This window comes from Aotus nancymaae, unplaced genomic scaffold (genome assembly GCF_030222135.1).
Source record: "Aotus nancymaae isolate 86718 unplaced genomic scaffold, 86718_ANA_hifiasm-v0.15.2.pri h1tg000010l, whole genome shotgun sequence".
NCBI classification, from domain to species: Eukaryota; Metazoa; Chordata; class Mammalia; order Primates; family Aotidae; genus Aotus; species Aotus nancymaae.
Genome location: NW_026988421.1, coordinates 43,564,469 through 43,578,448, shown reverse-complemented (window position 1 = coordinate 43,578,448; position 13,980 = coordinate 43,564,469). Strand labels below are relative to the sequence as shown.

The 13,980-nt window shown below is 40.2% G+C and overlaps 1 protein-coding gene across 1 annotated transcript in view; it reads right to left on the bottom strand.

The window, feature by feature from the left end:
• The window catches only part of PRKG1 (protein kinase cGMP-dependent 1), a 1,342,437-nt gene extending 1,330,991 nt beyond the window's left edge, over positions 1-11,446 (bottom strand). The window contains exon 1 of the mRNA XM_021671726.2: positions 10,704-11,446. Coding sequence (XP_021527401.2) covers positions 10,704-10,969 — 266 coding nt within the window. The 5' untranslated portion in view covers positions 10,970-11,446. The remainder of the gene's footprint in view (positions 1-10,703) is intronic.
• Positions 11,447-13,980: the final 2,534 nt, after the last annotated feature.

Sequence of the window (13,980 nt, the reverse complement as noted above, 5' to 3'; positions counted from 1 at the left end):
AAGCGGTTTATATTCAGAGTATCTCATAAAACACTTTGCCATTCTCTTAAAAATATTTAGATACATGTAAATAATCATGTTAACTCGATTAATATATTTTTATAATGGGAATCTCAGATTACAACAGACCACATTAAGATTTAATTAACTACATTCTAGAATCACAGAATTATCAAGGAGATCAAACAACCTATTATGAGTTTCATTTACTAACCGATCTAATTTTTCCTATAATAATGTTCTTTTAATTTGTTATGGTGGTAGAAGGGAGTAAATAGGAAGCCATTCGTTTTGTCTCCTCACACATATATCTTTTTACTACTATTAATTTCCTATTATTTCTGTTTTCTTCTCTCAGCCAAGTATGAGTCCAGAGGTTTCCTCACAGGGGTTTTAGGAATTTCCCTCAGTCTATTATCAATGTTCAAAGAACTCTCCATGCAAGTTGTACTAATTGTTTCTCTATTCTTTAAGACAAACACTGGAGAAGAAAATTTAACTTGGGCTTTTTAAATACACTCCCCAAAACCACTACTAACTGGAAAAAATGTAAGACCATGTGTATTTGATAATACACTTTTGAAACATATGAATCCTGATATTAAGAAAGTTGTATATTTGACAATATATTTTAAAATTCAACTAAAAACCATTTCACACTCCTAGTGGAGCCCACGATTGTTAAATATTATACTTCTGCTGCCATCTTGTGGTAATTGTTGAAATCTCTCTCTATCTCCCCCTGTATCTTCTCCCCACTGTACCCCCTATTTTTGGTGTCTTTCCTACCTTTAAGAGGGTACTTCTATTCAAACCTTAAGGATTCCCTTTCTTAAGCCATTGGGGAGATGACCTGAACTATGCTCTAGAAAGAGAAGTGAATGTTTGCAAATTCCTCATTCTGCATGTAATATACTTCTTTCCTCCTTATATTTTTCTCATTTAACAACAAAGCCATGAGTTTTAACAATATAATTTTTTTAAAAAAAATTCATAGGTATAATTTGAAATAATCTAGTTATTTTTTTCTAAAAGATAAGGGAACAGATTAAGGGAAAATAAATGTGTATTCTATCAAAGATTTTTTTTCCCTTCCAAACTTTTTCTAAATTGTTTCTTTACAAAGAAAGGGGTGGGGGAAGCATCATGCATTTCTGCTATAAAATGTCACATGACAGAATGGCCCTTCACAACCATAGGCACCTACTGTCAGGAATCAAGAAGGATCCTGGAGAAGGAGACAAGAGACCTCACTGCGGAGACAGTATGGGAAGTCAGAGCTCCCCAGGGAACCCAGGCTGGATGGAGTGGGTACCCCAGCATCCTTTATTATTTCTAGGCTGGCTGGTGCCAGTTCTGCTATGGACCTCACTGTCTCATGATAAGACAGTTTATAAATATGAAGGAGGATGAAAATCAAATGTTTTTCTGGTGATGTATTAACATGAGAAATTTTTAACAAGAATGACTTATCCTCAAAGAAAGAGTGTATTTTATGAAAACCACCATCTCCATCTAACTCTATGTCCCCATGGCAATTCCCATGAAGAAGTTGACAAACAGCATGTAATAAGTCATTCAAACACAGATACAGAGAGAACTCGGCCAGAATTCTTCAAACAGGGCAGTTGCAAGCAAAAACACAAACAAGGGAAACAATCCATTTCATTCCTTGTTGAAAATGACTTTAGAACAATCTTTCCCAAACCTTTCTTGTATACCCATATTGACATTATGCACAATATGTATTTGTATATCTCATTCTTAAAAAAAAAAAATCTATGAACTCTTAATACTTAGCCTTACTCTCAGCAACATAGCTACACAGCATGGATTGGATGTGATTGTTGTATGTTTTCTTCCAACACTTAATAAAATGTCTGTAACTATAAATTAAATTCATTTGTCTACCACATAGAAACATTCCTGGTGCCACCAATTATACGAATACCACACTTTGGGAATCATTGTTATGAAACATAGGTGCTGGCTAAGTAGAATTGAGTGAATCTTACAACCTTTACTTATAAATAAGTAGCTTTAAGTGACACAGAGTCAACATTCTGATGTTTAGAACCATAGCTCAGATCAGAGGCTCTCAAACATTTTTTTCTGCAGTGATTCACAAAATAGATAACATTCCCATGTGCAACATACTCTTGTGGAAAGACAAGACTGCCTGTGGATTATGTGCAATTTCCTGCCATATATTCGTAATCTTCCCAGTCAAGAAAGCCAATTGGAATGCAAGAAAATGGCTATCCCTAGGGAGGTGTCTGTGAGTGCACTCAATGTTATTTTTTGAGAAACAAATTATTCATGAATTTTGATTTTTAAGCCATTATTTACTCGTTTCTACCTCACAACGAATCAAATACACACCATTGTGTCTTGGCACCACAGTTAAAATCTGCCAGAGTAAAACATAGGATATTGGATTGACTACTTTGGAGTGATATTTTTCTCTGAGAGGAGACTGAATGGAGTATGAACTGGTTTTATTCTTGGGAAGGTTTGAGGGTTTTTAAAGTTTGCTTTTAAAATATTCTAGATAGTGCTGCTCTTACCTCTTCTCTGAAAAGTAGCATGTGGGAAGAGAAATGTATGGTAAGCTGAGGGTTTTACTTGGCTGAAATTTTTACTGTAAACAAACCTGGTTTCTACCCAAGGGTTTACAACCTAAGATACAAAAGAATTTTCTATTTGGAAAATGTTTAGCATACGTAGCCAAGTCCCTTGGTGACCATGTGATACCTGAAATTAGCATTATCTGTACTATGTGGGCAATGAGAAGCATCAAGAAAAACATTAAAATTTACCCAAAGGCTTATAGATTTTCTTGTTAGATAATCACGGTACCATATAGTTGAATAAACGGACTCACGAATATTTGTAAGAGGCAAACATATCATTATTTTTAGAATCCTGTAAGGTTGTTACCAGTACTTTTGCAGTGTTTGCGGTCAGGGTGCTCAAATAAAGACACATCTGAGAATTTGAAACACATTTTAAAGTTCTCTCTAAATTGGCTAAAAAGGAAGGACAGTCTGAATTAGGAGTAAGTCCGAGAGGATAACTGAAGAAGTGTAGTTGCAAAATACCTATTAAAATAAAATAAACTAAATCCTAATAAGCTGATTACAGTAGACATCTTCCTGGATTTGCCTTAATAAATAAACACTCAGATGAAATCGGCACAGTCATGTTATCATCTTGCACATGCAAGTGCTATCAATGGGTTCAAAATACATAACAAAATCAATCCAAATCAAATCCTAGAATAACAAATTAACTGCTTAGGACTAATTTCCAAGAATATACAAAATCAATATGCACTAGAGAAAGGTTGAACATGCAGCTAGCACATTAGACAGGATAAATTACAAACAGTATTTTAAAAATTTTGAGTCGATATAAACAATGTTGACTGAATTTAAAACAACAACATTTTCTAAGGTAGTACGGGTTTCTATGATATGCATATGTAAGAAACAATATAAAAATGTTTAAAATAAAATCAACATAGTATACCCCCAAGTTGGTGACCCATCAATAACGTTTAGTGAGTAGTGCAGAGAAAGCTAAGCATTTTAAAAAATGAAATCTGTTGTTTAAGAACAACAATAAATAAAACAAGGAGATTAGTTTCTACCACCAGTTGTTATATAATAAAACAAATCTATTTAAAAGATATACATTTTCTGGATATATTCATTTTGCAGTGTGCAAATATTTTTAAGCATTGTTTTGTTGTGTTTTGTTTTTTGAGACAGAGTCTCACTCTATCATTCTGTTGCTCAGGCTAGAGTGCAGGGGCACAATCTTGGCTCACTGCAACCTCTGCCTCCCAAGTTCAAGCGATTCTCCTGCCTCAGTCTCCCAAGTAGCTAGGAGTACAGGCCTGTGCCACCATGCCTGGCTAATTTTTGTATTTTTAGTAGAGACGGAGTTTCACCATGTTGCCCAGGCTGGCCTTGAACTCCTGACCTCAAGTGATCTGCCAGCCTTGGCCTCCCAAAATGCTGGGATTACAGGTATGAGCCACTGCACCCGGCCTAAAGCATGTATTTTCAATATGAACGATTAATAAATAATTATTTCAGAAACCTTAGAAAATGTAAATTATATAATATCTCAGAACATGGAAGATTTTAAGAGGTTAGAGTGATAGTTTGAGTAAGAAATCTACTCCATATTTGCTGTAATATGACTTCTACAAATAAAAGAGATCTAATAGGAGTTACAGATGTTAAGCCAGAAGAAAAACAAGGAGCTGAAAGATAGACACACAACACGGGCAGATCCAGGAGCAAGGAAAAGGAGATGACAAATCATCACTGGGTAAAAGTAGGATGGAAGACTTCAACAAGGAGTGGCAAACACTGAATCTAGTACCTTACTCTGGGCTAAGCACTGGGCTATATGACCAAAACAAAACAAAAGCATTTTATAAACTGTAAGATGCTGTGATCTACTTTGTAATAACATACCTAAGAAGTAAACCCTCTGTTCTACAGGAAACTGATTTGGATCAACCTAGAGGGTTTTTACAGTAACAATTGCTGTAAGAAATGTACATTTGTAAATTTAATAAAGTGGTGGCAGTTTGACACATCTATGTGTATGTGTTCATATACATATACACACACACACACACACACACACACACACACACACACACATTTTTTTCTTTTCCCTTCATTTTTTTTTCACTTCCTCTTTTCTCTTCAGGGAGCCAACAGCACAGCACACCAATGACTCTAGACTCAAGGTCAGTATTCCTTTCTGACAGTTCCCAAACTTCTGAGCTTTCATTTTTGTGAAACAGGATATGCTATCCCTGGTTTATCTCAGAGCTCACAGTAACTTCCAAGAGCTACAAGAAACCTAGATAACAAGGGTCCTGAACTCTGATAAGCAAGTTCTCAATGGCAAATGAAAATAATTATTCATACCCTGAGCAACTACAAAATCACCTGAAAATCTTATCAAAAGAAAGGGTTTTAACGTACTCTCAGCATCTCTTACAACTATGGTGAGAGGGCACTAGGAAACAGGCCCTTGGTCAGGAAAGAGGAAAAAGATATGACATCTTTTGTTTTTTCAGGTCTGTTAGAAATAGTTTTGTGAGGGTCAAATTTCCAATGAATACAAGATTAAATGTAAACTTTCAACCTGTACATGTATTGGTAATTCAAATGGAACAAGAACTCCTGTTATAGTACAAATACATTTAGAAAAGGCACACGACTCTGGAACCTGAACTAACCCCAAAGCAAAATCAACGTGTCTTAAATAACAAGTATAAACAGATAAGTTGGAGACATCAATTCGCAAACACTGGTACCAATGTGAAATTTAAAAAACAAACAACCTAATTTTTTTTTTTTGGTCTTATTTATGAGATTTTTCTAAAGGACACTTGCACAATGATTTGCTTAGTTTTCTCATTACTGAAATCAAGACACTATTGCCTCCTGCACAGCTTTGACTAAAAGCACATGTGAAGTGCTTACACTCAAGTCCTGTCGTCCTCACGTCACATATGGCAAGACACAAGGATGTTTACAAGCCGTGCTGCCTAAAAATCCTCTTTTCCCTTCCTCAGCCTGCCTCCTCTTAAAATCTTGTCAGAAATGTTTCTCAGCTGAGTAAGCTCAATAAATATCCTCTCGCAAATGCTCCTGTTAGCACATTACCATGTTCATCAGAAAGAGGTAACAGGTTAACATACTGGCATATTATCAGGCAGTAATCAATCCATGTTAATGGTGGGAAAGGTAGGGATAAAAGGATTTGCATGAAGGACACAAGTAACAAATAGCAAAGGGTTTTCAAAGGAGGTGACCAAGGTCATTTTCACATCCTTCATAACCGTATTACTCATCTGTAACACAACACTGAGATGGAGAAGTTGGATGAGGAAGGAAGAAGATGAAAGACTGGTAAATGGCAATCCCAAGAGCAGAGCTAACTAAGAAAATTCCAGCCTGGCATGGCAGATCCAATGGACACATGCTAGATACAAGGATTCATTGGTCACTTTCTCATAAGGTTGGCTATCACTGCTGCTAGACTTTTAACTCCCATTCTAATCTAGGGAAGGTTCATTTCTTCCTATTTGGAAGGATTCCCCACTTACTAAGCTAGAACCAGTCCAATTCCAAGTTTATATAGTATAGTGGTTGAGTACTTGGGCTCTAAAATCTTTGAGATTTAGGTTCGAAACTTTATGGTATTTCCTAGTAGTGACACCTTAGACAGGTGACTTAAATTTTCTTCAAGCCTCAGATTCCTCACCTGAAAAGTGGGGATGCCCTTTAGAGCTGCTGTGAAAAAACAGGAGCTACTGCAGGTAAATAGCTTAGCACAGCGCTAAGATTGCTAAGATTAGCTATCTCTATTATTGCTGTCTTTGCTATTTTACAGCATTGTGTATTTTCAATATGAACAATTATTAAAAAATTGACTCTGGGCCCAAAATTCAGCTGAGACCTACTCGCTTCATTGAACTTACTTATATAAAAAGTAGGCCAAACTTCTTGATTTAGTCCTAAGTTCAAATCAAATGTGAATTGGATCAGAGAGGCAAAAGGTAATGAGTTTTCTGGGGCATCCATCCCAAGGTATCTATGTCCCAGTGAAAGGAAGTTCCAGTTCCAAATGATCAACTTACATTATCAAGAATCAAGGGATTCATGACAAGAATAACTCAAATGAGTCTGGAATACAGTCTATTTTTATTTCTCTAACAGATTAATATTGATTCTAGCCTTTGCTTGGACATAAAAAAAAATTGTGTGCAGTTCCTGAGCACACACTGGCTAACTAGGCAGCCAAAATAAGGAATTTAGGTGTGTGCCAAAAAAGTAAGGGAAAGAATTAAGGACAATAGGTAATTCTTGATGTGGAGTACATTCATTAAGAATATCAAGAATTCACAGAGATCTATCTAGAACACTTGGAGTTCTTTGGCAGAAAAACAGTATTTTAAACATAAAGGTAAAATATCATCACCGCCATCCAAAACAGCTTGCAGTTTTCAAAGATAATCACTTGATCCCTACTGGGCATTTCTTAAGGGGTCTGAAAATGAGTACAGCAATAAGTCAGATATGTTCTTTTTAAACATGATCATCATATTGTACACTTGATACTTACACTGAGAGCTCAGATCTTCCTTTCCTAGAATAATTTTCATCTAAGCATTCCTTAGATACTTAGATCATTCTTAATGGAGATTGTGCATTATGCCCTCTGTGGACACATAGAAATCTAGCTAATTGGACTGACTAGATTACAATAGTTAATGAATTCCATGCTTAAGATATTGTTGTCACCTATTACGTAAATTTTTAAGATTGCAATCATTCATTAAACCAGGTTTATAGGCAAAATTTTTTTATCATTCTTTTCAATAAATAAATTTCCTTCACAGTCATCCTTCAGTATCCATGAGGGATTGGTTCCAGGACCTCCAAGGATATCAAAATCCACAGACATTCAAGTCCCTTATATAAAATGGTGTAGTACTGCATAAAACCTACACACATACTTTCATATACCTTAACTCATCTCTAGATTACTTACAACACCTAATGGAATATCAATTCTATGTAAATCATTGTTATACTGCATTGTTTAGAAGAAAAGGCTATACAACATGTTTAGTACAGGCACAATCTTTTTTTTTTCCCGAATATTTTTTATCTTCAGTTGGTTGAATCCATAGATGTGGAACCTATGGATGGAAAGGGCTGGCTGACCTTTCAAACTACATTTCTGTTCTTGGTGGTATAAAAACTGGGCATCTTAATAAAGTTTGAAATGAACCTGTGGCATGAATAGTTATCATTCAAATGCTAAAGAAATCATAACTAAACATAAGCTTTGCAATAAAGCATTCTCTTTCAGCCCCAGCATGCCCATGAGAATGGCACAGCCTTTTACAAAAAAACAGGTGACGTGATGGACTATCTACTCATCAAATCCTTACCTGAACATTCTTAAACAATTTATATTTTAAAAGCATCTTGTTTCATATTAAATGTTGTATCCCAGAAATACCTTGATAAATTATTTCCTGTCTTGGCCAAAATAAGGTATCTAGCCAATGATAATTTAGTACTGTCTCTTTAAGTGCTAGGAAGAGTACCTAATTCTAATGGTTACTATCCCCATATATTATACCTGTCAAAAATTGTTAAACTCTAAAGAGTCAGCTTGCTGAAAATAAACTCCACACTTCCATTTGAAAGTATGAAACTATACGCTGAGTGGGAAAAAGTTTACCCTTACTCCCAGTGTAAATGAGCACAGAGAGGAAGTAGAAAAACTCCAGCTATTTGCTATAGACACAAATATGCACTGACCTCTATGACCCACTCATGATGAATGTTCCTATCCCTAACATGAAAATGTTGGGAAAGGGAGGGGAAGAGAGAAGGCCAGAAGAAGGATGTTGTGTGCATATCTGCCATTTTCTCCCAGTACATACAAACAACAACAACAACAAAAACCACCTCCTTTCATTCTTAGAGATTTCTTGCCTCTTTGAGAGCAAATCCTGAATGAGAGTGGACTCCGGAAAGGAGAGATTTTCTCCTATACCCTCCATACCCTGGTGAAATCTCCTCCCTGCTGCAAAGCGGTGCTGTTACTGTTTGAGGGGCATAGCCCAGACACAGAAATCTGAAATTTCAAAAATGCGATAAAGCCCGAGCCCGGCAGCCCTGGGAGGCGAGCAGCTGCTGGGTGACCGCTGATGAAGTGGCTTCTTAAGGAGGTGGGCAGATTGATTCCAGCTGCTGAGCGCAGGGCAGGGCAGCGGCTCGGAATGCACAGCCCGGCTGAGACAAGACTCAGCAGCAGCTTCCCAGGCAAGGGCAAGGCCAAATAGTAGCTCTGTTTGCAATCCTGAGAAAAGGAAGGAAAATGCCACTGTTTCATCCAACAGGGACTTTCAAGGCAGGATGGCCCAAAGGTGCCATGTGGACAGTGTCACTTCGTAAGTGGAATGTCACTCAGAAAATCTGAAAGCTGTCCTCTGAGATGGCTGTTCAGAAGGTCCCACAATTCCTAAGACGAGTCCTTTCTGCCTGATTCCTGTTTTTCTTCCCCCTTTGGCTCCCAGCTCCTGGTATTCTTCTAATAACTGAACTCCTGCTCAGCCTCCCTGGCTCCCCATCCCATATAATCAATACACAAGAAGGACTCCAGAGGCAGACATGGAAGAGGTGCAGAAGACCAGCTGGAGACACTGAGCGCCCTGGAGCTGACCTGGATTGGGACAGTGGAGAGGACATGCTCTTCAAAAGAGCTTGCTTCAAAGTGGGAGAGCTAAAGGGAGAGAGGGGGACTAGTTTAGGAGTCCCCTGAGGGCCCCAAACTCAGACAGCAAGTGATCTAAGAAGAGGGAAGGAGTAAGAGAGGTAGGCTGGCATGAAGGCACGCCTAATGGAATATTCAATATCCTGAGAAATGTACTTTCGGCCCTGCACTTCCAGAGACTAAAAGCCAGTAATGGGCTTTGGAGTCTGCACTTCCTCTCCCTAATGTCCAGAGGCGCTTTAATGCTGCAGCCAATCGATCAGCCTTCTCCGGTGAAGGCGACGAGTGGAGTGCAAAAGCTTCCTACTTGTGGCCAAAATCCACCCAGCCTCTTCTGCACACCCCAAACAAGCGACATACAACTTTGAACTGGCAGGATTTGTCTCTTAAAGTGCCGGAGAGAAGGAAAGGAAGGAGTCCCGGAGGCGTCCAGAGAAACAGCCTACCCTCACCCCTCCGCCCTCTTGATCCCAACTTTTCCAGGAAGGGAATCAGAGGAAAACAAAAACGGAGGGCGTAGTATCCACCGCGACAGGGCTGAGGAGCAGCCCCAAATATGCTTCAGGTGCAAGGTCACCGAGCAGACTCCGAGCCCAGGGCAGCCCAAGGTATTGCACTTCTGGAACAGACACAATCAGAGCAAAGGAACGTCCAGAAGGTGGGGTTTCTTTGCAATGTCTTGCTGACATCACAGCTGTCTTGAAAGTGACCCTGTGAATAAACCCTCTCTCCGCCTGGCCCCATGCTCCAGGCTGGATCCCTGCCCTAGAGACATGTCCCGCCTCTCCCCCGCCGTCCCCGCTCCCGCCAGCAGAGCTCGGGTGCTGGGCAAGTTCAGTCCCTAAGTTGAACCCAACCCTATCCAGCCTCCATTCGCCCCTCCCTGGGAGGCTCGGACAGCCCCACTGAGCATGTCCAGTGGCCTGAGTCCGGGGGTCGCCACTGCGAAGCTCTCCAGGCCCCTGAATGGGCAGGGTTGGGTGCCTGCGTGGACGCCCCCAGCAGGGCGCACGAGGGACAGCCGCGCGACTGCAGCCGAGTGTGGAGGGCACAAGTTAGCCCGCGCGAGGAAACTTTCCGCGGTCCTCCTCCCCACCCCCACACGCCACAGGGGCGCGTCTCCCCGAGGAGCTCGCCTTTCCCAGCCCGGCGGAGACAAGCACAGCACGTGATGGGCAGAAATAAAAATAAACACTTCCCATTCCCGGGCCGCGGGGCCACCCCCACTCCGCGCGCCGCAGCGAGCGAACAGGGGGCGCCCTGGGCCGACCCGCCCCCGCCGCCGCCGCCGAGGCCGCCGCAGCCGGAGCCCCCAGCCTCTGCGCCGCCTGCCTGCCGGGACGGGCACCGGGGCCCGCGGCCTCCGCGCCTACCTTTCGGACTTGGTGAACTTCCGGAACGCCTGTCGGAGGTCGTGGAAGGACCTGTACGTCTGCGGCTCGGCCGAGATGCCTTGCGCCCGGGTGGTCCGGGGGCCGATGTGGGTCGAGGGCACGGGCAGCACCGACTGGCATTTGTGGAGTTTCCTCTTCAGCTCCTGGATTTCCTCCTCCTTCTCTGACAGTCGCTTCTCCAGCTCTTTGATCCTTTCCTCCTTGAGCATGAGAATCTTGGCAAAGTCTTCCTCCAGCTCGCTCATTTTCTCAGAGCCCCTCCGCGAAACTTTTTCTCGGGCGGCGGCGGCGGCGGCGTCTAGGACGGCAGCCGGGAGCGGCGGGCGCGGGTGAGCGAGTGAATGGGCGCTAAGTACTCGAGCGCCGGGGAGTGCGCCCTTAATGCGGCGAGGGGAGTCGCCTGCTTCGATCCGCTTCTGCTGAATGGACTAAAAGCACCGAGGGGAGGATGAGAAGTCTAAAAGCGATGGAGAGGAGAGGCAGAGTGCTAATCTCCAGCCTCTCCGGGGAGTAGGTGATTATCTTTCATTGAGAAACCAATTAGAGCTGCCCTTCCTCCCCTGAGACCCCCTCCCCCGTCCCCCTTTCCCAGTCGCTCCGTGAGAATACGCGCGCGCCACCCCACCGACAGCCGAGTTGCTAGCAGACGGTTGGATCAGAGAGCCTGGTCCCACTCCATCACACAAAACTCACTCTTCCACGCTATATGGTACCAAGGGAAGGGGGTGGGGTGGGGGGAGCTTTATGCCACTTGATCCTTGAAATAGCAACAATTACCATGTGATCGGGCGGATGACGCAGCGCTTGTAACTGGATCCTAAAGAGTGTGTGTGTGTGTATGTGTGTGACATTTCACAAATATTAAACTGCCTTTAGACAGTAACCTGCATAAATTCGTCTTGGTCTTCGCCTTTTACTTCTTTTCTGTTCTTGATGCCTGGATGGATTCAGTAAGGAAGGGGTGTGTGTCTGTGTGTGTGTGTGTGTGTGTGTGTTACAGTGAAGTCCCATGGTTGTGACCCCAGTAAGAATGACAGGGCAATACCAGTTCCAAGGTTTTTCAGCGTAAAGCCTTACTGGACACAATGAACTAAAATTGTTGGTGGGGAAGTTGGTTGAACATATGGTAATGAGCCAAATGATTACGGAAAAGAGAAAGACCATGCGTTAATTGTAAACTTTTTGTGTCTGGCTTTTTTTTCATTTACTACCGTTGGTTCAATGTTATATAGAGAGCATCCAAATTATATCACAGCCTCGTCCTCGGTGGCTCTGAAGTGGTGGCCACCAGTGCTAAGCTGGGTCATCCTACCAGTTCCAGTTTTGGGGAAGAAATTTCATCTTTAATTATCTGTGTTTAGGTCTTACCTGTGCATCCACCGTCTACCCGAGGCTAAAGGGACTATTATTCGACACAGTAGAATAATAGGGTATTCACAGATTCTTATACTTTCCATATATATATATATCACAGAGAGCATTTACATAAGTCACTATTTGAGAGTTTGTTTTGGTAAAGGGATTATTATTCGACACAGTAGAATAATAGGGTATTCACAGATTCTTACACTTTCCTTTTTTATCTGTATATATCACAAAGAGCATTTATTTGAGAGTTTGATTTGGTAGTGAGTGAGAGGTATTTGAGAGTTTGATTTGGTAGTGAGTGAGAGGTGTTTCTTCAGACAATAGTCAACACATTGATAAATGTTTTTAAGAATAAAATAATTGCAACAAAGATACCAAAAGATTCTTTCCTAAACAGTAACCTTCCTTAAAAAAAGAAAAAACAATGTATAATTACTGGCTACTTACAAAAAAATTATTCTACCTTGTCTGAAACAACTAAGTAAAGGAGAAACAAGTGTATATGTTATTCTGGAGATTAGTTTATTATTTACTGTTCTACTTACCTGATTATTATACATTAAAAATGTTTTAAACCACATCTGAATTTCTTAATTGCACCAGATGCTAAAGTCTGGCTACGTCTACTGATGTTTGAGAAAAGATTCTCTATGTTGTTGACAGTTGCTATTCTGTTGCTTCTGTCTATTAATCTGCTATAATCCTTTTACAAAAACTAAAATAATTGACATTTAAAAATAATACATTAGAAAAAAACTTTGATCACATTCAAAAATCTAGGCATAGCTTCAAATAAATCTATTTACAGAATAAATAAAAATAGTGTTAAAATAACTCTTAAAAGGTTTTTTCCAAGTCTTGCATTATATTAAGTGAAGATATTCAAATGTTTCTTCTGCTTATTAAAAAAAGGAACCTTTAAACTTAGATTTCACACACATACCTGAAAACCCTAAATCCATCCCCATCTTCCAAAATAAAATGTATTTTTTAATAAGTCAGTTTTAATTTAAATAATGTTGATTGCTAGTGACGTTAAATCTTGTCCATTGGCTTAAGAAATATTTAATTTAGACCATAAGGAAAGCTTGAGAAAAGACATGCTGGTAGAAAAATAAACACTGAATTATTAAAAATCATGTCATAGTACATTAGAGCTGAAGAAACTTTGAAGATGATCTAACCCAACAACTTCATATTATAAAGGAGGAAAATTAGATCTTGAGAGGAAAAGTCCAAGATCACTTCAAGGGCAGAAGTTTGAGCCCAGGACACCTAATACCTATGAAGCATGCTTTCCCTCTCATGCTGCTGCTAGCGTAGATCCCGAAAATTTAGAAATTTTATGATTCCGATGATTCAGTGTTGAAAGATGTGACCTTACCCTCTGTTGCTTACTTCTAAATCTGTAGTAATAATAATGTCAAGGCAGAAGTATTAATGAAACCGTAGATTTTTTTTTTTCTTAAAGGAGAAGGTCGCCATCTAGTGCCCTTGGAGAAATTTGCTAAATAAAAATCTTAATCGCAATTAAGTTGGGGTTATGTCCTTAAATACCTGTCCCAGTGTTTTCATTTCATATTTGTGAGAAGTAAAGAAAACATGCAGAATTTTGTGTCAGACTAAAAATCTTTTGTTTTTACATTTGATATCTTTTAGCCTGGATTATGACAGTGATGACTATCAACATTTATTGAGTGTTTAATATGTGCCAGCCCAGGGCTAAGCCCTTTGTGTAACTGATTTTAATCCCCACACTTACTCTGTAAGATAGGCACTAGTACTATTTTATATTTTATATTTTATATTTCTATTTTATACATGGAGAAGCTGATGCTTGGCCAGACTAGATAATTTGCCTGTGGTCACATTTTCCAGATTTGACCCA